Here is a 27,523-nt window from a genome sequence, read left to right as displayed (position 1 = left end):
CCAGTTTGCTGCAGTTATGTTTGCATTCTTCTTTTCTCCTTATTACATTTGCCCATTGCTCTACTTCTGGCCTTATTGTTGCTTGAATTTACATTGAGCCTTACTTTTATTTTATTGAGATGAGTGATAACACTTTTTGTGGTTTATAGGTATGAACCAAAAAGGAAAATGGAGCGATTTACCCTTTTAAAATCGATACACGTTTACAAGAAACACAGAGTCCAGTATGAAATGAGAACATATTACAGGTGCTTAGAGGTAAGGCATTGCTACAGTATAAAGGGAGGATTTTCTTGTGCAAGCAGCCTGGGCTTCTTGGCTTTTCTAAGTCACCTTAAAAGGGTTTTGTGTCAATTTTATGAATCTTTCTAAAACTTCTGTTTTTTTCTTCTTTTTATATACACATAATATCCTTTTGTAAAATAGAGCCGTGACAGGATCGAGAGGTGAGGGAACCCGGTATATGTTCCCTCAGCTCCCGATCTACTGAGCCGACCTGTGACAGTCTCATTGTCACAGGTCGGCTACAACTTTGAGGTGAGTGGAGATCACTCATCTCATAGTTCTCCTTTAAGTAATAGAAGATCACTGGAACACTGTGTGTTACACACCACGATTCACTCTGAGGATGACAGGAAAAAACCCCAATTTTATGCATCTCTTGTATTGTGGTTGACAACTAGCTTGATTGTGGATGTTCAGAAAATGACCTTGGACACCTGGTGCATAGCAGAGACACATTGGCACACCATATGCAGTGCGTTCCAGCCCGATTCTGGCCGGAACGCAGTGCATCGCATTGTGGTGGGGCCAGAGGGGGCGTAGCGGGCCACTGAAGTGAATGGCACCGTTGCCACACCCTCCGCCTGCAATGCACATTGTGCCTGCGGTGCAATCAAAATAGTGCTTGCAGCATTTGATTGCACTGGACCGCAGGCACAATGTGCCTTGCGATCATGTGCGGGCAATCGCATTGCGGCCGGAGGGCGTGGCTACGGTGCCATTCACTTCAATGGCCCGCCATGCCCCCTCCTGCCCGGCAAAAAAGTGAGCCGGCCGCAATGCGAGGCAGTGCGTTCTGGCCAGAATCGGACCGGAATGCACTGCATATGGTGTGATTTAACCCAGAGGGGAATTTATCAAAACTGGAGCAGACAGAATCTGAAGCAGCTGTGTAAAAACGTACCCTTTGCAGCGAGGCTACACTCGTACGGCAAAGGTTAAGAGCAAGCCGGCTCCGAGGATCTGGTGAGTATAAATGCATTATTTTCAGCCCTAGACCAAAACGAGCAGTTAACCCTTGCAATACGGGGGTAGCCCCACTGCAAGGATTAATATTTAAAAAATGACTCCGAGTTCTTCTCTAAACTTTCTGATGTTCTCTGCATCTGTTCTAGACACCATTATTGAAGGAAATGGTCGTCTCCATGAAAATATAACTGCTCTTCTATGGTCTCCTCCTCTCCTATTTCAGCTGAAACACTTGACTGGGAGTACCGCGAATGTCTACCTAGAATATATACAGCGTAATGTCCCAGAAGGCGTTGCTTTAGAAATCACAAAAGTAAGCATTGCCGTTTTACCGGACCAATACTGCCTGAACTTCCAATGACTACACTTAAATGTATGAATTGTTTCTCTTCACAGACTAAGATTGAGAAGATACCAGATCATCTGAAAACTCCAGTATGGGACACACCGACAGCTGAGGAACAGAAAGAGCCATCTTGATTTTAAAAAGCTTTATTTAAATTGTCGTAATAAATTTTTGTCTTTTCACACTTTTGCTAGTTTGTTTTCCCCCCATAAAGGTATTTAGTGTTAAGAATGACTGACTGGCTCTTTGGTGACATCAGACACTTTTTAAGGGCTGCAGTTGGGGTGGGCTGTGATGATAAATATAAGGTGTCCCTCCCTTTTAACAGTTTTGCTGCCAGAACTTTTTTTTTTTGCACACGTTAAATGCAATTTGTAAGCTTTAAAATTGGTTCTAGCCAATATAAATATTTTCTGAAAGTGGAAAACCTGTAGAAAAAAAATGGTGGCTGTTGCAATTTTTTATGTCACAATATTATACTGGCACAAGTTTCAAACCCAAATTTTCACTAAAAAATGCATTAAAATTAATTCCATTGCACATAAACATTAGACTACCCAAATTTTTGGTAAAATATAAAAGAGGTTGTGCCGAGTAAATAGATATGCAACATCTCAAGCCTCAAAATTGTGTGCAACTGTGTATAATGGCCTTAGAATTATCGCTCTCTCCGACATGTGGGACGATGTCCAACACATGGAGCAAATGTTTTTAGACGTAACTGCACCATCCGCATGTGTTTCTGTTCGTATTTGCGTGTACGCATGGTGGGGGAAACTCTTTGAAAAAAAGGGTTTTTTTCATTTATTTTAACAAATATGGCATTTATGTGAGGGACGATGGGGGTAGAAGTGATCAGGTGGCTTTACAGCTGCCTGAATCACTTCTACATGAAAGCTGACAGTCGGCTGAGGGAGTGTAATCACTAGAGCAGCCATCAGTGTGTTTACAGCTCCCTGCTGCCACAGACGTACTACCTATATCCGCGGCAGCAAAAAAATTAAAAGGTAAGTACCATTTCATAACGTGAAAAAATGAACTCTTACAGAACTTAACTCACAGCACCGTGCCGCCCACCACCACATTTTATCCTTTCACAGGAGACAATGTGACCTTTCAGTTTTGCAAAAGAACCAGTCTTCCTCAAGGCATATTCATATCACTGTTGCTTTGATGAAAGGGTCCTCATGCAGGCCTTCAAAGTCACATGGTCTCCTATGACACAATAAAAGCTTTCTCTATTGGGCTACTTTGGTGTGCTGGTGATATTTGTATATTCGTTTGAATTGTGTGCAATGGTGCCATCCAATCACTTGCTACTTCAGCTTCCATTTAGTCTGAGTTTTTACAACGGATGTACCAAATGGCTCCCATTTTATAGAACAGATTTTAGGTACATGAACAGCTTTTAAAGTCTACAGTCCACTCTACCGAAGGGATTAATCGCATAAACAAAAATTGTGGAAGACTGCAGTCAAGGGCATTAAAAAAATGGTCTGTCTCTTTTGCTAAAAATAAACCTTGAATAAAAAAAATCTCCTGCAATAGTAAACTCTTACCTCTCCCGCTGCCTGCACCACTCTAATTTAAAATAGTCCAGGACAAGCAAATATTGTCTAAATACAAGCAGCATGTGTATTGCTTTGTGAATTTCTTCCATATCTGAGTGGTAATTCAGTGAAATTTTGACTCTGTGGTTCCTGTAATATAAACCAGTCCGTGCTGCTCTCTCTTTGTGCAGGGTGACTGGATCCCAGTTTTATGCACACTGCCTGTATTGGATGGGGCATGCAGGGTCTCCCCACAGTTCTGTCACAGCTATTTTACAAGGTAATGGCAGTTTGCAAAGTACTTTGGTGCATACAAAGTTGATTTATCCTTTGTGGTTATTAAAGAATATATTTTAGAGTGTTTGGATCTGGATTTCCACATTAAAGGGAATACATCACTTGAAGCCTCTTTAGAAGCTAACTTCTAAAAAGTAGGTCATCTGATTCACTGTACTGAAGAGAACTTTTCGCCTAGTGCCTACTAAGAAACCAACACTTTTTTAAATGTTAATCTCCTTGGTCCTCAGCTGAGCTCAGTGGTTCCTTTGGCCAATCCTACATCACTACATGACACAATAGTGGCATAGGGGCTGGCTGGAGGAACCACTGAAGAGACTTGAGTCAGATTTCCCTTTAATAGAATGGTGTAGGGCTGCAACAACTAATCGACATAATCGATTATTGAAAAAGTTGTCAACTTTTTCAATCATCGATTAATCGGCTTCTGATTGGTTGGCCCTGTTCACGGCTCCACACACGTTGCGCGCCACACCTCCCCACCTCACGCTCGCAGCTGCCAGACCCGCCCGGCCGCATCCACACGCAGCACCTCCCCCCGCCTCACGCTCACCGCACAGGGACGCGGGTAGAAGAAGTAAGGAGGAGCAGGTGTGGGCGGATGACAGACACCGATTGACAGGCCCGATCTCAGAAACAAGTTGCTGGAAGACTGCTCAGGTAAGCCTGCACTCCCCCACATGGTGCTCTATAATGTATTGCTGGGATTTGTATTCCTCTATAGCTGATGGTACATTCTGCTGTACTGTATATTATACAGAGCAATGTACCATCAGCTATAGAGGAATACAAATCCCAGCAATACATTATATAATGTATTGCTGAGATTTGTTGTATTCCTCTATAGCTTGTGGTATTCTGCATTGCGCTGTATAGAGGACATCAAATCCCAGCAATAATACATTATACAGCGCAATGCAAAATACCGCCAGCTATAATGTAGTAATGCTGGGATTTGTTGGATTCCTCTATAGCTGGTGCTATTCTGCATTGTGCTGTATAATGTACTATTGCTGGGTTTTGTAGTCCTCTATAGCCGGTGCCATTCTTCATCATTGCTGTATAAATTTTACATTTCACTATATTGCACCCCACATTTTTTTTTTTTCTTTTTTTACTTCCACCGCTCCAAGCTTGCTCCTGTGATGGACTGCAATCTCAATCCAAACTAGTAGTCCCATCACTAGAGCCATTTCTTAAAATGTATTTTTTTTTTTTTTATCCGATTAACCAATTAATGGAACTTAAGAATCGGCTAACTAATCGATTTTGAAAATAATCGTTAGCTGCAGCTCTAGAATGGTGTAAGCAGCGGGAGAGAGAAGTATTTTGTGTCCTCTTTGCAGGAGATGTTTTATTCAGTGTGTTACTTTAACTATGAGGCTCTATTAAGCTGGCCATACACATTTCTTTTGGGGTGAACGAAAAAAAAAAATCAAACAAGAGCCTTGCTAAACATTATAGATGAATGAATCTTCCCTGCCAGGCTATTTTATGCAGTAGCTGTATGAATACCCCCACTGACTGCAGCTGATTTGGCTTCAGTCACTGTTCACCCAACAATTTGCAGCCCAGCTCCTTCAATAAAAGCCAATTGAGCAAATCGACTTTTGCAGGCTGCCCACTGTCAGCATTTCAGTCAATTCCTTAGAATCAGATCAAATTCTAAGTGTCTGGTAAGCTTAACATTACACAGCAATGCAAAGGAGTTTAAATTATGTAAAAGGAGGCAAGTTGCTAAGGCAGCAACTATCTGACTTCAGGCCTATTACATGAAATGAGGCACCGACACAGTAAAGTTAAGGGGGTGGTGTGTATTATATATTTTATTATTAAACTCTCTGCTATCCGGTATTCAGCTAACCAGAAAAAAAAAATCCCTTGTGTATTCACTGTTCTGCTGATCAGCAGCATGTATTATCCTAGAAACGATTGTGTGCCTACTTGTCTTAATTTGTTTTAAGTGTGTATTTGCTTTTGATTGCTGCATTTCAATATTAATATGAAGTCAATTCAGAGTTTATGGTATGGGGTAACGTATGACATTAGACCTATTTTTAAAAGTAACTCAAGCGACCAGAAACTGCATTGATCCAGAATTTGTGTAAGTGTGTGTGTAAAATAGGACATATCTTGGGCAGGTAGGTCATATCCTCTGCTGCAAGCTTATTTTTTGCCTGGGTTCTACTTTTAAAGTAGTATTAAGCTCGCAAACTTTTTTTAAAATAATTCAGATCAAAACAAATATACATTTTAGGGCTGGTAATGATTAAAATTTTCTTGTTCGATTCATCAAAAAAAATTTTAATCGATTAATTATAACGCACATACAAATCCAACTACATTGGCCTATACACATACAGCACAGCAATGAAGTAATACAATGAACTAGGATCACACTAATCCAGCACGTTATTAATCTCATGTGCCCCACTCAATATGGCCGCCGCTTGACCTAGACGTCACCGGACTCCTCTTCCCTTAGTTAGCCGATGGAGCCACTTGGGGAAGGGGGGAGGAGTCCGGTGACGTCACCGGATCGCCGACGGGACTCCTGGAAGCTGGCGGTGAGGTGAGTGTTTTCATTAGCGATCAAAATAATTTTAATCGATTAAAAAGTTTAACGATTAATCGAGAAATTAATCTTTAATTTCCACAGCACTAATACATTTCCCAGCAAAGTGTTTCTTTACATTTTTGCACAAACAACGCCATCATACTTCCAAATAACTGGCTCCAACTCTCTCAGCTCTGCTCTCCTGAACTTCCTGGCCAGTACAAGCTCACAAAGCACAGAGCAATCTCTAGCAACTGTTTATTTACTAGCTTGGAGGAGGAAGCAGGAGAGTGGCTTGCCCCTTGTTTATGGAGACAGGCACAGCTTACTAGTGCACACACAAGGGTGGCCCCATATGACCCTGCAAAGGAAAGGAGCCTCCCTAAAACAGGGCATCAGGACCAGTGCCCAGGAGACCAGCTGATTCTGCAGGAAACAAACTTTTAATAATCAAGGAGCAGTATCTATTTTAAATGATTTTATCAGCAGTTGAAATGGTTTGAAAACCTTTTGACTTTAATCATCACTTTAAGATATTTGTAATATAATAGATTTTCAGACTCATATCAATGAAACCATTACTTCCTTTTATAACTCACCCTTACCCTACATTATAAAGCAGAAGTGTAATAATGCAGCAGTAAATTGAGCAGAGCAGAAGGGGGGTGCAGGGTAGGTGAGTAGGGGTGCCTGTGTATTGATTAAGCAATCTTCTGGTTATTTCAGTTTGGCTCTTGGTGGCTCTCTGAACCCCCCCCCCACCCCAAAAATAAAGTTTGTTATAGTGATGGGAACGTCAAATATTCACCCTCAACTCCTTTAACCCGTGTTTCAGATAGCATACGCATTAAGAAAGGTTTATTTTTAAAATTACAGTGTAAGCTTTTTAAATTCTGTATCAGGTGCTGGGCACATAATAATGAGAGCAGAGCTGCACTATATTTAATCTAGAGGATGTACCTCTATGTATGACTAAGTCTCCCCCCGCTTCCCTTTTATTCAGAATAAAACCTGTGACTGTGATTGCACACTAAAAGCCATTCTGACACTCTTAAGTAGTTCCATGTAATGGCAGCCTACAGCCAAGCGTTAACACCTTTTGCAAAGCTTAAAGGAAACCTGTAGTGAGAGAAATATGGAGGATGCCATTGTAAAAGAGAGGTTGGCAAAAGAGCTTTTGTACTTTTCTCATCACAAGTTTCTAACAGAGGGGGAAGAATCACACAATTAGAGGCATACATTGAGAGATGACAGCAAATCTCTGAACGTGGAGCCTTACCTGATAGCGAAAGCCCAGAGGACGAGCACACAGATTAAAAGAAAACAAATTAGTCACTCTCACCTTAAAAAAAGGTCTGTGGCAAAGTTCTTCAATGGTCTGCATACCATCTTCAATGTGCTTCAAAGGGTGACAATAATAGCATCATTCTTTCACAGGTTGATAGGGCACTAACAATAAGGCTTGATATCAACTTGCACAGCAGAGCGGGGACATGACAGAAGCTAAGACAGCCTACTGTGGCAGGGACAAGGCCGACTATTCATTTTTTATTTCAGATTAGAGTACACCCACTGCCTACACAACAGAGACAGCCAGTCATGATAATGCCCCACTTTCACTTCACCGGGGACATGACCGATACATCCATCTGGGTATTCTATAAAAGTGGCACAAAGGAAAATATGGTGAATTGTGAAAACAAAAGTTGGATTTTTACCGCGTTAACCCATAAAGGGCAAAATCCCCCTTCCTGAGTGCAGGCGGCAATCGCTTTTACTAACCTTCAGCCCCAATGCAGCGATCTTACCACCAACATGGGCCTAGCCGGCTCCTTTCACTCTGTATATGGATGCCATGGACTACAGGCTTAAAGAAGTCTACTCTGCTTACATAATAAGGAAATGTGGCTACCCCTATAGACAGCTATAATTTATAAACTATATCTGGAAACAAGATTTTCAGTACAATAAAGAATATATATGGAATTTATGCACATTGTAATTAACCAGATTTTCCTTGTTTCATTTCTTAGTTACTGATAAACTGTTGAAGGGTTAATCTTCTGTTATTATTTCTGTGTGGGAGATTAAGCCGAGATGAACTTCCTGTTTCACCTCATTGAAATGATTTTGCTATAGGGTTCTTGAAGAATCCAAGGACGCTGCCACTACCATCATCCAGCAACGAAGCCTTCTCCAGAGAAACACATGGAGGATGAACGTCAAGGAGAAGAAACAAGAGAGTTGCACTTTAAAGTGACACTAAACTGAGGAATTCTCAAAAATCCATTCAAGTATCTTAACTATGAACAAAAATGTATTGGGGGTACTTTTGTTCCCCATGGTCTTTGTGTGTGTTGTAAAGTAGCCACCGCTCCAAGCTGCCTCTCATGTTAGACTATCAGGGTTATTCACAAAAGGGTGAAGAGTTTGGAGAAAGCAGTGAACAATCTAGGACCACATCGCTGAACTGGAAAGTCACTTAAGGCATTTGTTCCAAATCAGCTATTTTGTCCTAGAATGGAGAAGTGAACAAACTTTTCACCCTTTTGTGAATAACCTTGTATAACTTCAATAAATATTAGTAAAGTGTGTCCATCATGAGGAACACAAGTAGTCACCCTCCAGAAGGAAGGACAGTGTCAGCACCAATTCAGAGATGATTTGAGGATCCACAGCTACAAATGTCATTTTATTCTATAGGGTCTTGGCATTCAGAAAATATATAATGTTGGGGGGTTTTACGTCATTTTCAGGCCTAAAATGTGGAATATAACATGGGTGCAAAAATGGAAAAAAGGGCCTCAGTCATGAAGGGGTTAATAGTTCAGGTACTTGAATTAATTTTTAAAATTTAACACGAGTTTAGTGTCATTTTAAGATAGCTGCCTTCCATGTGGAGAACAGCCAGTACCTAACACTGTTTTCACTTAGCTCCTACACAACATTGTTCCCATTGATAGTACAGCAAACAGAGCAAGTAAGGGGAAAATCACTATCAAAAAACAAGTTTTGTTTCTTTTAACTGACCTGCTCACCTAGAACATATAAAAGTCGCCTTTGCCTGCTAAAAAAAAGTTTGCAAACTGGAAGACTTTTTTTTGCAAAAGAGATATACTATGTGTCTCTTCTGCAACAAACACTTCTTACCTGCCTGCTTGCACACGACAGTAGAATGTACACCACACTATGCATGTAATCTCGGCATGCTTAGGTGCCAGGATGAATTACCTCCCGCATGCACAGGAGTTAAAGTGGACCTTACCCCCTTTGAATAAAAATCACATCAGCATACAGCTCTGCATGCTGATATGAAATCATCTTACATTCATTAGTTAAACATTTTTATTTTACTTTTTTTCCCCCTCACTTCCTGGTCCACCTTCACACAAATGATGTAATCTAGCACAAGCATTGCAGTGAAGTAGCAGTATGTACTGTGTTTTTAAAACAATCCCACATCTGGTCTGTGTTTAGGTTTTTTCCCCCTCACTTCCTGGTCCACCTTCACACAAAATGATGTAATCTAGCACAAGCATTGCAGCCTGGGAAGGTTATATCACCAGAGTATTGCTGGGAAATCTCATGAGATCTCAGGGAAAGGCATTTTCTTCCCATGAGATGATGTACATGGTCACATGTGCCAGAGTTCCAGGAAGTAAAGAGAGATCTAGCAACCTGCCCTTAATAAAACTGAGTAGAACGAGGAGAAAACCAAAAATAAGTTATGCAAAAAATAAAAAGCCGGCAATTACCTATATGTACGTGTTTGTAGATTGTCATTACTAAACATTACTAAAAGGTGCCTATGTTGTTATATTTAAAGTTCCTCTTTAAGCTATCTAGAGCAGGCCAATAAAGATAGCTGATGATGCCAAGCTGATGATGCCAAACCCAGCAAAAGTTGGATGTACCTACGAAGGAGCAAGTAAGTAATGCATACTTCAGCTGTACTTTAAGGTGCCCACCCCAAGATCCCAATACTCAGTCAAAGGTTTTTAAAACTGGACTGCATCATATGGCCAGTTTGGATGTAAAAAGTATTTAGCTGAATTTTCCCTTCATTAAAAGAAGCTTATTGTTGGCAGTTCAAAATGAAAGTGTGTTTTTAGCTAACAATATTACCACTTTTATAAAATCCCCCTGCCCGGAACAGAACAATAAAGGTTGGCTTGATGCCCTAATCTACTGCCTGTTACTATACTAGCACTACTGTACCGTAGTCATATCACAGGATGCAAGTGAAGAGCCAGGCTGCATTCTCACGGCAGTGTAAATCTGGCAACAAAATGCCTGCCTCCATTTTTGTGTAGACCGCAGGGACACTTTAAAACGAGGCCTGAACTGTGTAAGCCACCGAAAGCCAGTTTCCATTGAAATCAACAGCTATGCTACCGATTTATTTATTCGAATAGCCAAAAGTTCCAATTCACACATCTCTGAACGTGTATTGATGATTAAATGGTTATTCTTTAATTTTTTTGTCAGCGGTGTATTAGTTATAAGTTTGCAACACAAAAAAAAATCTTTAGGACACACCATCAGTAAAATGCTAAAAAAAAAAACATGTAAACTTGCTTATTAAAGAAAAAAATTAAAACTAAAAACACGAGTCCAAAACAGTTTTACATTTGTATTGGGGTAAAAAAAAATGAAAAAGTTATTAAACATGAAATACTGTTTTCGGCAGTATACATTAGTGTTACAATGTAAACATTGATTGATAACTGCAGAACTAAAAGAAAGGTAACGTTTTCAGAAATCTGAAAAAGACAACAGTCTATCGGTGTCAACTGCTTTATATCTGCTTCTCTCTGACTTTCTTATTCTTACTTATCACAGTCTGTGATCTGTTTTATTGGCTTTGGGAATTTAAGAACAAAGCCAAACTAAACGGCCTTCATTTGCGGTTCGGCCCTCAGCATAACGTATAAAGTAGGGCTCTCTTCAGAACAATGTACAGTTTACAGTATAACAGTACTGCTAAAATAAATTACGGTACATTAAAAAAAAACAATACAACTTGACACGTTTCAGTTTGCTTTTGCTCACATTATAAAAACACTACGAGAGGCAGTATACAGTTTTTGAAAAAAAAAATTAAATGAAATAGTTTTACAAGCATACAAATAAATCTGTGTGAACGATTTTAAATTTAGCCACAAATTGTCACTCTTCCAAAAGGTTGTAAGTAATGCAAATAAATATAACATGTGCATGACAGCCACTGTAGTATTACAGGTTACAGTTACACTACCCTATACAACTCAACAATCAAACCAGGTCAAGCTTTGTATACATAGTTAGGAAGAGTTATTTTGTCCTACTCCTAATAAATTTTAAAAAAAACTGCTTACAACATTCCAGATAGTTTTCACATAGCTTAGCGTTAACATCATTACATTTTAAAAAAAAAAGTATATATGACAAGTGTCACTTTTAGAGTGCTTACATTAAAAAAAAAAAGTATATATGACAAGTGTCGCTTTTAGAGTGCTTAAAACAGAAAATAAAAACACGGAGTAAAAAGCAACCGTTAAAAAACAAAAAAAGTTGCAGAGAAGTCCAATATTTAATTTATAAATTACATTAAATGCTTGACCCATCTTGGGATTTCTTTTCCCGTTGTGCAGCCAACGTCCACACTTTTATTTATGAAATACATGTTTGGTGAATTGTCCAAAGAGAAACTGTCTGTCCTATATAATGCCGTTTGGCCTTTTTTTTTTGTTTGTATGCCGATTAGCATGTGAGGGCTGTTGGAAAACTAAAAATGCTCATTTGGCAATGAAAACAAAAAAAGACAAAAAGGAAAAAAATCTCGCTCGCTCTCCGGTCAGTTAAAATCTGTAATGGATTCTAAACAGTGTGTCTCTTTAAAAGCGTCTGCCACCTGGCGGGACGGGCCATCGCTGGCCCCGGCCAGGTGGCGGAGGATGTGCTGCAGCACCGCGTCCATTGGGAAAGCTGTGTGGGAGGATAAAATCACAAGTGTTTGCTATATAGGAAACTGGATTAAAAATAGCAATAGAAATAAAAACACAAACTCAAATGTGTACTACATATGTATATATAGCTATATATTTTATCAAAAATGGCATGCAAGATTAATTTGGCACCTATATGGTTAGCTAAAGCTGTGTCTATATTTGACTAAGGGGAAATATATTATATATAATGGTAATAGTATGGGAAATAAAATTCAAATGTGGGGAAGGGAGGGGAATAGTGGTCTTACCCTCTTGGTGGCATGAAGTTCCCTCTTGGAGGGGGTGGAGGCAACATACCCCGGCCACGTGGAGGAGGTGGCATCCCTCTGAAGCCCATAAGCCCTGGTGGTGGTGGTGGAGGAGGAGGGCCACGCCTGTGCGAGCACAGAAGAAAAAAGGTTTAGAAAAAGGGCTAAGAAAATGTTGGCAAGCATGAAAAAAAAATAAGTAGACTCCGAGAACCTTAAAGAGTAGAAATGAGGAGGAGGTGGGGGTGATGGTGGAAAGGGCTCTCCCATGTCTCTTGGAGGAAGTGGTGGTGGCGGCATAAATCCTGGAGGTCGCCCTCTTATTCCGCCACGTCCTCTGGGGTCCATATACGGGTGCATCCGCCCCATTCCACGCCTGCAAGTAAAAATTAGGACCATTACATAAAACTGTAAAATTGCACTATAAAGTATTTCTATGAAATAATGTTTATTATAGAGTATGTAACGGCTAAACAAGCTGTTGCCCGTTTCCACTTAAAGCTGCAGGAAAGCCTCGATTGGCTTCATTGGGAAAAACAGCAAAAATGTTCAGTTATTCAAATGTCATTCCAATACCTATGTGATTAAGGCTGGGCACACACCTTACAACCATTGCAAGACTTTTGTCTTGCGATGGTTGTAAGGTAATTAAAAAAACGTACGATCTGCCTATCTTAGACAGGCAGATCGTACTTGCAATGATCACAAGCCTGCACCTCTGAGGGGCGGGCTTCCGATGACCGCAATGCCGAACGGGCAGTGTGCGCTTGCGCACAACGGCCCATCCGGCTTTTATCTTACGAACATGCTACACACCCGCCGAACATCGTACGATTCTCGGCGGGTTTTCGAACATGTTCCTAAGATAAAAGTCGTGCGACCTTACAGTAGTAGAGGTCGCACAGCTCCCACACATCTTACGATAATCGTACGATCGCGGGATTTCACGCGATTATCGTAAGGTGTGTGGTCTCCACAAAAATCGGTCTTTTTTTGGAGAACAAAAATAACACATTTCCATGTCAACAATACATTTCACAAAACTCCCCAACCAAAGGAATATGCCATTAATGAGTAATAAAACTGGTAATAGGAGCAAATAAATTGATAACCCCAAACCTACGTGCTTCAGCTCCAGTCATACCCAACAAGTTGTGTTTTTAGGTTTTCTTTCAGCATCCACAATCAGCATCAATGACACCTAGGAAGCCCAGATGACATGGTCTCTGGCTACCCAATTATTAGTACAGAGTTTAAAAAAGAAAAAAAAGGAAGAGAATCAGGAGAATCTGAAGACATTGCAGAGAAAAGAAAAAAAAAAAACCAAACACCAAACAAACAGTAACTTTAGCTAAAACTACCTCATTGGTATCATTCCATTCATTGGTTTATCTTGCAGCTTCCCTCGGCCAAAAGGCATCTGTCCTTTCATCCCACGATTCCCTCGTCCAAAGTTGCCTCTGCCACGATTTCCTCGTCCCCTTATAAGATTTCAAAGAACAACAATTTACTTATGCGTAATAATAACCCACTTCTAAGCAGATACAAGCAATCCATATCTAATCCCGGTCACTGTGATATAGAAAAGCCATCTATGATATTGTCAAACTGGCACCTTTAAGTCCAATACTTATAAGTGCAATAGCACAGGAAAGGAGAGGCGTATTTATACCTCCGGTTCTGAAAAGGAAAAACATTTTTAAATAAACATTGCTGGACTTTAATTCAGACTGCATCAATAAACATAAAAGCCAGCTCTAGAAATCCCAGGAGCCAGGTAGCTAATGTATCTAAATAATCATAGTGTGTGTGCTTCTAGAACCCGCTCTATTGTCAACTTAGAACTACCCACTTCCCCATCCATCGGTGCGATATACCCTTCAAAGCTACATAAATGTATCTACATCATTCTTGACACAAGCTTCTGACAGCCTTCCATGTAAGAGAACTGAATGTCTCTGAGGTAAAGCAGTGACGGGGAAAAGGCTACCACCGTATAAAGACATGCATTCCAGTAATCTAGCTGGAAGCTGTACCAAACCAGTTGCACTCCAGTCTGAATGTGTTCATAGTGTGAAGTAGAGTAGGGTCATACTCACTTAAGGTCATCCCAATGCCAAATTCCTTGTGGTACACAATGCATTAGAACACATCCAGATTCTATGAAATGTTTACATTTACAACCAGTAAGCGTACATATATATATATATATATATACACATATAAAAATTCAGACCGAAAATGTTTATTTTAACTTCCTTCCAATTTTCTTTCAGATTTTCTTTTTATTTAATAAACTTTTTGTTTATTTTATTTTTTTATATTTTCATTTTTTACTTTACTTTTAGGGGCTTCGTGGAAATATTAGAGCTCTAAACAGATCTCTGATATTTCCCTTTTAAAATAGAAAAGAGATTGGAGGACACAGAGACCTCAATCTCTTTTTCTGCAGCCCGTTATAAAAGAACAGGAATCCTCCATACTGAGTGTTCCTGTTCATTTATAACATGAGGACAGAGTGTTTACCATAACCACAATCATGAATAAACAGGAGGTGATGTAGATCACTTCCCATTTCGTTCATAATTGAGGATATATAGTAACCATCCTATGTCCTCAATTATGTACAAACACTCAGCGATCACTGTTTGCTGTGTGTTTGTACCCGCTCTCCTCTCTAACACGCTCTCACAGTAGGCCGAGCGAGCGGTGTGGGAGGAGAGCTCAGCCTTCTGTAACAGTGCTGGCTGTTTCCGCCCTCCTCTGATCTGTGACAGGAGGCTAAGCGGTGCGGGGAGGAGAGACGCCGGCCGCTCACAGCACTCTCCTCCCGCAGCGCTCGGCCACCTGCGATAGTTTCTTTCCTCCCCGCTGGGCCACAGAGCAGCGTCCAGGGGGGAGGAGAGAAAGAATAGATGCACAGCTGTATCGACCAGAAAATTGAATTTTCGGCATTATGCCAAAAGTGCCATTTGCAGCCGATCTGTTTCGGCGGCTGATATATCGGTGCATCGATATAGATATATTACACATACACACAGTATAAAGAAGTACATTTGTGAATTCCCGGCTGCATTTCTCCAGTTGTCATTCACAAACATTAGACCTGCCAATTTAAAGTCCTGTAGGGGATATTGCACTATGGGATAGAGCTGGCCATAGGCATCAAACACACAGGTATTTTGGTCAAGCTTCAGCCCTAAAAACAAGACCTAATGTATAGACTCCTCACCTCTTATTGTAGCTCCCACCTGTGACAGTAGCATTTTATGCTCTCCCGCAGCAGCCACATATATAGTTCTCTTCACACACTCCACTCCCTGTGCACACAGTAGCCGCATATACAGTGTTTCAGGAAACTTTAGCCCACGGTCTTTGGCTCCATGGTTTAATGATCACCGCTATGCCGCACAGCAGGTATGCATAACAGCAAACAGCTCCCCCCATTCAGACCTACATTTGATCAGAAAAGCAACGTGCTACACTCTGTGTGCCGCTAACTTTCCTGAACTTCATGACATGTGACAGGGAAGTCATTAGACAGAGCACACAGGAAACTGCTCCCCGCTTCCTGGCAATGTACGCGATGCATTGGTGTGGCCGGGCTCATAAAGAAACCTGAATGGAGAAGATTCAGGGCAGGACATTCTGGTCACCGGAAGACTTTATCCTGTTGCCACATGCACTGTAATATTTCTATCCTGGTCTATAGACAGCCTTGATCAATGCTGTTCGATCAGACTGAGGCAACACCACCTTTAACCAAACCTTCAATACAAGGTGATGGCAAACCGACTAGTTCAGACATTTTGATGCCAATTTTGGAACTGTGATAGCTGTAGAAGAATTGTTCATATACCAACTGCCGATGCAACCTCCATATAAGCACAAAAAAACCCATCATGGCCACCCCAGGAAACAACCAATCATCAATTAGGCCAGAAAACAGAATATGACTGGTAATGAGGTTGTGTTTGTGCCTGCAATGCTGTAGCTCCGTTCCAATAATTGTTACCATTGAATTGGACACCAAAGAATTACAATAATGATGAAGGTCCCAGTAAGAGCACGCTATCCAACGCACCCTGCAGTATCTGACAGCAGCAGCTCTACAACAATGTGAAGAGTTAGCGCTAATTCACACCAGCCCCAGCGCGTTCCAGCCCGATTGGTGCTGGAATGCACGTGATCGCATTTTGGCCGGCTCGCTTTGTTTTGGGGTGTGGCCGTGCATTGAAGTCAATGGCACCGCAGTCACGCCCTCCGGCCGCAGTGTGATCGCCCGCCCCGTAACGCATGGCACATCAATGCCTGCGTTCCGGACCAAAAAAACAGCGCATGCAGCATTTTTTTTCTGACCGCGTCGGACCGGAACACAGGCATTGATGTGCCACACATTCCAGTGCGTGTGATCGCACTGCGGCCGGAGGGCGTGGCTACGGTGCCATTGGCTTTCAATGCACCGCCACGCCCCCTCCTGGCCCAAAACAAAGTGAGCCGGCCGGAATGCGTTCCAGTGCATTCCGGCACCAATCGGGCCAGTGTGAACTAGCCCTGAATCACTTCCGTCGTAAGTACAAAGCCTCTTATTTTACAGGCTGCCTCTAAGGTTTTTTAAAAAGCAGCAGGGTTAATACAAGAACATAAACAATACCTGGGTTTTCGGGGTTCTGTAGCGACATCGAAATTGTCAGCTGGCATCTTTTGATAAGCTCCTGAGAATAAAAAAAAAACAAAAAACAAAGAGAAATATAAATAAATAGTCCAAAGCCTTTGCCAGTGATAAGAGATTTTTAATCTGTGTGACATTGCCTGAAGTATAAAAAGATAATGGTTATTCTTCCCATCACAAACCACCTGAACCAAAACATGAGAACCTTATCTAAAGTTGCATTTCTGTCCCAGTGTTGACCATACACTGAGTGGCCAGATTAATATGACCACCTGATGTTTGCAGGAACATTAGCTATAATTTCGCGCTGAAGTTGCTAGAGGGCCAGACCATTGTAAATAGGGAAGCAGGTTGTTTACCACGACAGTAGAAGTGATTTGTTTCTGAAGATATGGGTAAACAACGCGATTTAACAGCCTTTGAACGTGGGATGATTGTTGGCGCTCGGAGCCATGGAGCGAGTATCAGCAAAACAGCAGAATTCGTTAAATGTTCAAGAGCAGCTGTTCTTAAAGTGTTTAGAGACTGGACTGTCAGCCGAAAATCTGGGTCTGAACGTGCGAATTGTGGCCGTCAGCGACTAGTCAATGTTAGGGCAGAACGGAGAGTGGCAAGACTGGTACAAGACAACAGAAGGGCAACAGTGCAGTATCAGATTCCTCGCATCACCTTTCAACATCTCGTGGAGTCACGAGGCGGCCCAACGAAGTCATCTCGTGGAGTTATCTCGTGGCCCAACAAAGTACTGATGGGGTGGTCATAATAATCTGGCCACTCAGTGTACTGTCATATGTAGCATATAAGGAGCTGATTGTCAACAAGAAAAGAGCAGTAAACTGTAGACTTTTGGAAGACTAGACAAAGCAGAAACTGATTATGGCCAAGTAAAGAAGAAGATCGGTAGAGCTTCATGGGTCGAGGGAGGCAAAGAAGCTGTGTGTGGTAGGGGGTGGGAGAAAGCCAGAGGGGTAACAGATGAGCTTATTGTTGTGTTGATGATGTGGGTGGGGGGAGGTTAGCAAAAGAAAGGACATTTTTGGTTTTATCCCCCCATTTGTGGTACAGATATTGGGCAGGGAGGACATAGCAGCAAAACAGATGTAATGCATGTATGCATATGGTGTTGGTATATTGAGCATCACAAATTACACCAAATGCATATCTACCGTATGGCAATGGGCTGGGTACAAACAGAAATTTACAATTCCACAAAAAAATTCCATAAGGTGTCCAATCTATTAGACAGCGTATGTGCTCTCCAGCTACATTCACTCCCGGTGTTGGTCTCCCCAGTTGTAAAACCGGAACTTGTGTCTATTCTACACATAAAGATTGACGCTCCCGTGTGCAATGAGCAGCTGGTTGGGGTGTAGACCAGCATGTGCTGCGAGCAGCTGGTCGGGGCTCATCACCAACAACCAGGCTAAGCGCTCCAGCATGTAACCACATATGGGAGAAGAACCATCCACTGAAAATGAGAATTCAATTATTTTAATACCACATAGGCTTCAACACAGAATTGTCTGAATATTCCATAGTGCAACTGTGAATGGTCATAATTTCATGCTACGCGAGTCAACGAACATCTTAGGCGCCGACTGTCTTGATATGCAAATTTACTGAAGTCTACTTATAACCATTGTGTTGTAGCCCATCATTGGTGCCCAAATATTTCACAGGATGATATAGTGAAGTCTTGTATTTACTACAAATGTGATGGATCAGACTGGAGGCACAAGACCACATTAGTACAGGAATGCAATCACTGACAAACTGCCCCGGCACTTCCATCATGCTTTGTGCCGTTTAGCTGTTGGATTTGGTCATATGATGCCCACGGGCTTATCAGGATCTTTAATACACAACGAAAATGACACATCAGGGCCTGATTATCACATCAAATCAGCCGTGAAAAGAACAGCTTCGTTTTTTTTGGGGTTTTTTTCCCATTAAACTGGCCAAGATCAAAAAGCAAAAAATAAAAGTGGAGCCGCCCCTAGCGGTAATATTCCAGCTACCGTAGGACAAATTAAAACATAAAAGCTAACACCAGAGACTGTTATGAGCAACACTCACCATCATCCTCTGCAACAGTTTTGCCATCATCTCTCAAAAACTGCCCTGACATAAACAAATAGCAAGACAGCCAGACAACCATCATTTTTAAAGGAGAGCCCCCATCTCCCCATATCTCGTGAGACAAGTTTCTTTAACAAGACCTCAATGACCAATCCAAGGTGGAGAAGCTACCTACACAAGAGGTGGTTGTATCTGAATGTTTTTGGCTCATTGAGGGCCTGTCCACACCATAAACAGTGCGTTCCAGAGTGGTCAGCCTCTGGAACGCAGTGTATCGCAATCGTGCGTTCAGGGGTGCAGCATTTTTGCAGATCGTCCTGGACAGGAACCCAGGCACTAATATGCCACGCGTTCTGGTGCGGGCGATCGCACTGCGGCCACGGGTGCCGTACCATTGACTTCAGCGCACGGCCACACCACCTCCCGCCCCTGAACGCAGAAAACCGTCTAGAATGCGATACTGTGCACTACGGAGGCTGACTGCTCTGGAATGCACTGTTTATGGTGTGAACTGGCCCTGAATGTCTGTAGACTATTCCTGACCTGTGATAACAACCACAAGTGAAAGAATTCATTGAATGTAATAGATTTTTCTGTAGAATTGCTCTTAACCCAATATCAGGCCAGCACCAGAGTGTCTACACACAAGCATGGATGTTAAATCTGTGCAAGCGTGCATGTTTATGTACTTTCTATGGTCAGAACCGCCTTGGGGCAACTACATCTTCATGTCTATGGCATGCCTGAAGACAAAATATAATAAGGATTGAAGAGGGTAGTGGATACTTAACCTCTTGTGCCATTCACTTGTCAGCCCATCTCTTTTGTATTGTGAAAAATGACTAGGCCATCAGAGCTACCTTTGTAGGCCTATGAACTGCTGGGCAATGATTGAGAGAGGTGCTACCCTGAGGGTTGTGAAAACATGCCAGCATGCCCAAAGGCCCTCTAATGGCAGCTCTGCTTTGCAGCACTGAGGTCCTCCGTTCGAATCCTAGCCAGGACGCTATCTGCATGGAGTTCATATGTCCTCCCTGTGGTTGCCTGGGTTTCCTCCCACACGCCAAAGACATGCTAGAAGGTTAATAGGCTCCGGTCTAAATTGGCCCCATTGTGTAAGATAGGGACCTTGGATTGTAAGCTCCTCGAGGGCAGGAACCTTTCTGCTACGCTTTTACTACACCCTGTTGTCTTTCTTTTCTTACTCCCAACTCGTCTACACACCTGGCTTTCCCTGCCTCTTCACTACTCTGACCCTCTTCCCGATATGGATCCTCCAAGGCGGAGGGCTACATTCGGCTCGAGCCCCCCACAGGTGCTCTACTGTGGCTTGCCACCTGATTTAGTGACTCGTTTTGGGGGCGATCTGATGGTCCCTCATCCCTACTCCTAGTGCACTTGTGAGGGGGGACCCTCAGCTCAGGGCTGGAGATTCGACCCGATGTGTGTCTTCATTGACACCTATGTAACAAGCCTGGACATCACCTGATTACTCGCATGTGCCGGGTACCCAGTTGGTGCGCCAGGGTTTGCGAGCGGCTGTGATGTTTCTCCCGAGTTGTATTCTGATGGGGAATTCGGGGCTCCTTACCCCCTTTCCTTGTATTGTTACTTCCTGCTGGGTAATTCCAACAAGTATACTTGTTTTTTTTCCTCTCTGTTTTTTTTTTTGTTTGTTTGTTTGTTGACTTGTACTGTCATTTCTGAAAACTAATAAAATCGGATTACTAATAAAAATTATAATTCTTCGAAATGAAAAAAGGTACTACAACGCACCTCCCGTAGCAGAATTTGTCAGGCTGAAACCGAAAATGACTTTCCACCTTTTATATATTTTTAAAAAAATAATTGTATTGTAAGCACATGACGCTTGTATAGCTTCAGCCTGTGAATGACGGCTGCCAGTGACAAGATTCCGCAGACGGCAGCTGAATGCAGCACTGAGGTCCTCCGTTCCAATCCCAGCCAGGACGGTATCTGCATGGAGTTTATATGTCCTATTACACCAGCCCACTGATTGCTGTGCCCTCCTCCCAGCATGGAGGAGAAAGCTAGGGGATCCAACCAACTAATCGATAATGAGTATAGTTGACAACTGTTCTCATTATAGATTAGATCGGTGTGCCCTGTGGAGAGATTCCCCCTCACCAAGTGAGAAAGTGATGGGAAACCCAAAATTCTGGCATTGTCTGCAGAACAAGAGGTAAGCGAAAATTGTCTAATGGGGACACTTGTTTTAGTGACAGCTGTCTAACAGAGGAGCGTCCCCCTCAGTCCTCATTTCCTCTAACTTCCTGTGGTGTCCCTGGAACAAGAATTGAAAGGAAAACTCCCCAATGGTACCCAGATAGCAAAAGTTAACCTGCCATGGGCATGAACCCGTTCACTACTCTATACTTTTAAAAAAACGCTTTAGATACAGTAGTAATAATAAAAATAATAATCTGTCCCACTGCCTTGTCTATAATCTTAGCAATCTTAAACTATGGTGGCTACAAAAAAAATAAAACCCACACACATCATCCTTAAGTCATACAGAACCAGGGATCCACAATGACGACTTCCTGGTGTCACCACATCCTTCCAGGGGACATACTTGCAGCATCAAAGAGGACCAGGAGGCAGCCAATCACATAGCACCCAGTACATCCATTGATGGATCTGATATTCACTGGTACAGGTTATAGGCTGTTCAATAGATCCCCTCCCGCCCCCCCGAGACACTTTACATGCAGCAGCTCAGTCTCCCTGGAAATTGCTCCAATTCCAATGTGGAGCTTGGGGATGCCCAACAATGGCACACTGTCACGTGACCAGGCGCTAAGACCACGGGAACAGTAATTCTCATCCAAAGATGGCTTCGTCCACCTGCAAAGGGAATTCCTGTCACCGAGACGGTAAACCTACCCCAATGTACCGTTCACAGAACGCACCACAGCCGCCTCTCTCCGTTCTTCTAGCCCAATGACTGAAAATGGCGGCGCCTTCTCGTCAGAGAGACCGCCTGGTGACGTCACTCGGGATCTTTTAGCGCGCGTTGGCTGAGCTCAGGGGGCCGAGCCTCTTGGTTGCCGATTGGCCGAACCGATCAGAGTCCAGCAGGAGGTCAGAAAGCTACGTACAGAGGGCGGAGCCACGGGGCGCCATGATTGAGAGGTTCCGTACACTGATTAAATGGAAAGCAGCGCTTGTTTGATATCAAATTACCTGATGTGACCTGCCGCCTGATGATGATCTGACCTGTCACTACAGGGTGAAAACTGAAATCAGGATTAAGCCTGCCATACACCAGTAGGATTTCGTTAAAAAAAATGTTTTTGGGAACGTTTTTCTAATAGTTAATAGGGTCAGATTGATAATCGATGAACTGTAGTGACCAAATAAAAAAAAGTGAATGAGCAGAATCGAATTTGTTCTCAATTAACAAAATTCTAACAGTGAATGTGGCTCCCCTTTGGGAAACTCTATTCATTCAAAAAAGAATGCTAAGATCAAAAAAATGTCCACAATATTTGTCAAGTCTCTGATAGGATAATGTTCTGTCGATATTAAAAACTTATCGAGTTGTGGGACCGCATGACTTCCGGTTTCCTTAGAAGTAGGAGTTTTGGGCAAGAAATTTGTTGTGCACGAGCGCCATCCGCGGCATTGCCCTATACACATACACCAAAGCAATAAAGTAATATAATGAAGTGGGATCACAGTAATAAAGCACGTTATTTATCTCCGGTGCCCCACTCAATATGGCCGCCGCTTGAGTGGGGCACCGGAGATAAATAACGTGCTTTATTACTGTGATCCGACTTCATTTTATTGCTGTGGTGCATGTGTATAGAGCAACGCCGCAGATGGCGCTCGTGCAGAAGAAGTTTTGTGTGCAAACCTCGTAGTTCTAAGGAAACCGGAAGTAATGCGGTCCCAGAACTCGATAAGTTCGAACTTTCGATTGATCACCAACCTAATGTTCTGACCAGATTTTTCATGTGAACATCCCTGTGACATTCTACCAGTGTATGTCCAGCTTTACTTGTAACAAATAAAATGTTCTATGCTTACCTTTCCAGCGGACCATGTGTTGAAACACGCTGCAAGGCTCCTCCTCGGTCACAGCAATTATTCGGCCCTTTGGATGTGTTGAATACTAGACATGTGCGATTCGTTTCCTTTTCTGGCCAATCAGATGTGTTTTTCGGTTTAATGGGCTCCCATGTTGCCGTAACGAAAATTCGTATTCGGACCCATTCGGATGCATTAAACTGAAAAACATCTGATTGGCCAGATAAGTCACATGTCCGATTCAGTTTTCATTAGAGCTGCAGCTAACGATTATTTTCATAATAGATTAGTTAGCCGATTATTAAGTTCGATTAAACCGGATTAAAAAAAAAAAACGGCTCCAGTGATGGACTACTAGTTTCTATTGAGAGTGCAGTCCATCACGGGAGCAAGCTTGGCGCGGTGGAAGTAAAAAAAAGAGTGTGGTGTGCAATATAGTACATTATACAGCGGCGCAGTGCAGAATACCAGCAGCTATAGAGGAATGTAGCAATAGTACATTATACTATAATGTACTATTGCTGGGATTTGTAGTCCTCTGTAGCTGGCGTGATTCTGCATTGCGCTGTATATAATGTATTATTGCTGGGATTTGTAGTCCTCTATAGCTGGTGACATTCTGCAGTGCAGGCGGGCGTGAGTGGGAAATTTAAATTTTAGCCGACGAATCGACGATGGAAAACGTTGACGTTTTCCATCGTCGATTTTAATCTACTTAATCGAATAATTGTTGCAGCTCTAGTTGCCATGTATGTATACAATACTAAAGCTGAGGCTCCTAGCCCTGAATGGCATTCGGTTCTGGGAGCAATATACAAACTGTATATAGTATTACTAAAGCTGAGGTTCCCAAATGCAATTGGGAGCCATTCGGGTCTAGGAGATTCAGCTTCAGTATTAATATCTGTATATGGTTTTCTGTGTTATTCACAACGAATATTCGTAAACTTATCAGAAACTAACGAAAATTCGGATTTTGTCTGGATCCAAAACAAAACCGAATTGAATTTCAGATCCGAATCCCGAATTCCGAAATAACAAAATATCTGAACCACATTTCACCGCAGCTTACATGTCTATTGAATGCATGCTCTCTCTGCTGCGTGATGTGATTTCTCCCTCATACGTCCTATAGTAATCTCTGAGCTGCTAGGAAAAACCACAGCATGCGGTGGGGGAGCAGGTATTCTACAAACCCGGAAGTGTGGAATACATGCAGAACCAAGTATAGAACCTCTTTTTTACAGGTAATTCTTCTTTTAGTTTTCACCCTCTACTGTTGCAATTTAAAAATAAAACTAAGAAAATAAACGTAGGCAGCTCATCTAATCAGCTCTACTGTGCTATCCATCTACTCAGTGGATAGCACAACTGTCTTGGTCACTGGAGTCCCGGGTTCAAATCCCAGCCAGGACTCTTATCTGCATGGAGTTCTCCCTGTGTCTGTTTCCTTTAAGCCCTCATTCACACAGCTTACTGTCGGCCCGTACAGATCGGTGCGGCGTACACGGCTGTATCGGACCGCTCCCAGGAAGGAAAGGTGCTGCGTGTGATTGTACGCAGCAGCCTGTTCTTCTCTATGTGAGTACGTGGCCGTACGCTCACCTGAACTGCACATCCATACGGGTGCGGGTGTCCGTACTCGTGCGCAGACAGGATGGATCCTGTCTGCATCTGAGCAGGGACACCCGCACCCGTATGGACGTGCAGTTCGGGGGAATACCATGCAGCACCTGTCCTTCCTGGGAGCTGCCCTATACGGTCGTGCATGCAGCACCGATCTGATATGCCGACAGTAAGCTTTGTGAATGAGGCCTTACGCTCCAAAGACATGCTGGTAGGTTTATTTGCTCCGGTCTAAATTGGCCCTAGTATGAGTGTGCGGGTCTAAAAATCCTGACTGCATCCTCCTAGGTAGATCCTGGTAATGCTCCATCCAGTGGCAGCTCCTGTACTCATTTCAAACCTGGAGTAAAAGGAAAAGAAGTAAAGTCTGAAGTGCACCGAAGATCACAACACGGCCATGGTAGTAGGATAGGGGAATCATTCAAATTGTACTTTTAAGTTTCAAGTCCTCCGCTACCTGCACACCATCTCCATCTTTTCTCAAGGAGCTCTCTGCATTGTTCCCGCAAAGAGAACTTTATGAATTTCTACTCTCCCACATTGTATCCCAAGAAGTCTGGCTGTCTCTGCCTCCTTTCTGAATTTAAAACAGCTCAGCATACAAATCAAATTTTCTTTTAGCCCTGGAACATTTCATCCCTTCAGTTTATTGTGGAGACTAAATGTGATCAAGGAAGTTCTCAATCTCCTATCTGCATGTCCCTGTGTGTCCAGCCTTTCAGAAGTTCACAGTTTCAACTGATCTGCCTCCCAATCATAGCTCTCAAGTAGGGTTGCACAGATACCGTTTACAGTACTCGGTACGAGTACACTTACCGATACTTTTGAGCTCCAGGACTAGACTAGAGAAAAATTAAAAAAATTAGGAGGCAGCTGTCATTTGTAAGGAGCACACGGAGCTCCTGGGATTTGTACATCTCTGCTTTAATGTACGATTTTGTTTTTATAAATATAAATAAAGAGATGCACAGATACCAGTTTTGCGAGTACGAGTACTGATACATTTTTGTTTATTGTCATGTGACAGTTTTTCTAAAACAATACAGACTAATGATTTCAGGACAGTGGTGGAGCACCAGAGCCCCGTCCCAGCTGCAACCCTGGTAGTTCTGAAAATGCCAAGTATCGGCACTGGTACTCGAAAAGAATCTGTGCAACCCTAGTCTAAAGGAAGGTCCATGACTAACTCCAGGTCACCATTCTCCTGTTTAAGATCCAGCCATGCCTTTTAATCACAGGCGAGTGAAACACTGTGCACAGCCCTGGTGAGCCCCCACAGAGCCCTGTTGAGACTATACACAGCCCTGGTGAGACCATACACAGTGCTGGTGAGACCATACACAGCCCTGGTGAGACCATACACAGCCCTGGCGAGACCTCGCACAGCCCTGGTGAGACCATACACAGCCCTGGTGAGACAGCACACAGCCCTGGTGAGACAGCACACAGCCCTGGGGAGACAGCACACAGCCCTGGGGAGACAGCACACAGCCCTGGGGAGACCGCACACAGCCCTGGGGAGACAGCACACAGCCCTGGGGAGACCGCACACAGCCCTGGGGAGACCGCACACAGCCCTGGGGAGACCGCACACAGCCCTGGTGAGACCTCGCACAGCCCTGGGGAGACCGTACACAGCCCTGGTGAGACCTCGCACAGCCCTGGGGAGACACTGCACAGCCCTGGGGTGACCGCACACAGCCCTGGGGAGACCGCACACAGCCCTGGGGAGACCGCACACAGCCCTGGAAAGACGCTGCACAACCCTGGTAAGATTGCACAGCCCTGAGGAGACCGCACAGCCCTGGTGAAACTGCCCACAACCCACGGTGAGACCGCACAGCCCTGGTGAGCATCACAGGGTATCTAGCTTTATATGATTCTGCATTGCTGTATAATGCGTTGCAGATGTTTGTAGTCCTCTAGAGCTGATAATATTATTCTGCATTGCTGTATAATGTATTGCTGGGATTTGTAGTCCTCTATAGCTGGTGATATTATTCTGCATTGGTGTATAATGTATTGCTGGGATTTGTAGTCCTCTATAGCTGGTGATATTATTCTGCATTGGTGTATAATGTATTGCTGGGATTTGTAGTCCTCTATAGCTGGTGATATTATTCTGCATTGGTGTATAATGTATTGCTGGGATTTGTAGTCCTCTATAGCTGGTGATATTATTCTGCATTGGTGTATAATGTATTGCTGGGATTTGTAGTCCTCTATAGCTGGTGATATTATTCTGCATTGGTGTATAATGTATTGCTGGGATTTGTAGTCCTCTATAGCTGGTGATATTATTCTGCATTGGTGTATAATGTATTGCTGGGATTTGTAGTGCTTTCTAGCTGGTGGTATTCTGCATTGCTATATAATGTATTGCTGGAATTTTTAGTCTCTCTACAGCTTCTGCAGTGGCAGAACTACCAGAGTCTAATGCAGGTAAATGAACTGCATTAGACTTGATTATATCAGCAGGGCTTAGACCACCAAAGCCCAGGGGAGAAGAGACTGTGGGGACCAGTCTATCAGCCAGGCGGGATCGAGGGAGTATATTTGTTTATTTGAGGCCCTAGACCAAAACAAGCAATTATCCCTTGCAGTGCAGGGGGTAGCCACACTGCAAGCATTAAGTTTTTACATTTCTGGATTTCCTCTTTAAAAATACATTCACATACCTTAACTATTAACAATACTGGACCTTACTTGTGCATCACTCGGCTGTAGAGTCTCAAATCATCTCTGAATTGGTGCTGGCATTGTCCTTCCTTCTGGAGGGTGGCTACTTTTGTTCCCCATGGTCCCTGTGTATGTTGTAAAGTAGTCACCGCTCCAAGCTCACTCCCGTGAT

General features: G+C 42.9%; 2 protein-coding genes across 2 annotated transcripts in view; one reads left to right on the top strand and one right to left on the bottom strand.

Moving 5' to 3' along the window:
* Positions 1-1,781, top strand: part of MRPS10 (mitochondrial ribosomal protein S10) — an 11,921-nt gene extending 10,140 nt beyond the window's left edge. Inside the window, exons 5-7 of the mRNA XM_018553824.1 lie at positions 150-258; positions 1,475-1,564; positions 1,648-1,781. Coding sequence (XP_018409326.1) covers positions 150-258; positions 1,475-1,564; positions 1,648-1,731 — 283 coding nt within the window. The 3' untranslated portion in view covers positions 1,732-1,781. The remainder of the gene's footprint in view (positions 1-149; positions 259-1,474; positions 1,565-1,647) is intronic.
* A 9,920-nt stretch (positions 1,782-11,701) lies between these two features.
* Positions 11,702-22,002, bottom strand: LOC108799417 (basic proline-rich protein-like). The gene is made up of 6 exons (XM_018571634.1): positions 21,898-22,002; positions 16,894-16,954; positions 13,601-13,720; positions 12,454-12,615; positions 12,240-12,365; positions 11,702-11,968 (listed from the first exon to the last, which is right to left on the bottom strand). The coding sequence occupies exons 2-6, from the start codon at positions 16,938-16,940 to the stop codon at positions 11,878-11,880; spliced, it is 546 nt and encodes a 181-aa protein (XP_018427136.1). The 5' UTR covers positions 16,941-16,954; positions 21,898-22,002; the 3' UTR covers positions 11,702-11,877.
* Positions 22,003-27,523: the final 5,521 nt, after the last annotated feature.

This window comes from Nanorana parkeri, unplaced genomic scaffold, assembly GCF_000935625.1.
Source record: "Nanorana parkeri isolate BGI_ZX_2015 unplaced genomic scaffold, ASM93562v1 scaffold1, whole genome shotgun sequence".
Taxonomy (NCBI): domain Eukaryota; kingdom Metazoa; phylum Chordata; class Amphibia; order Anura; family Dicroglossidae; genus Nanorana; species Nanorana parkeri.
Note: the sequence above shows the minus strand (reverse complement) of the source record. Positions and strands in the feature narration are given on the sequence as shown.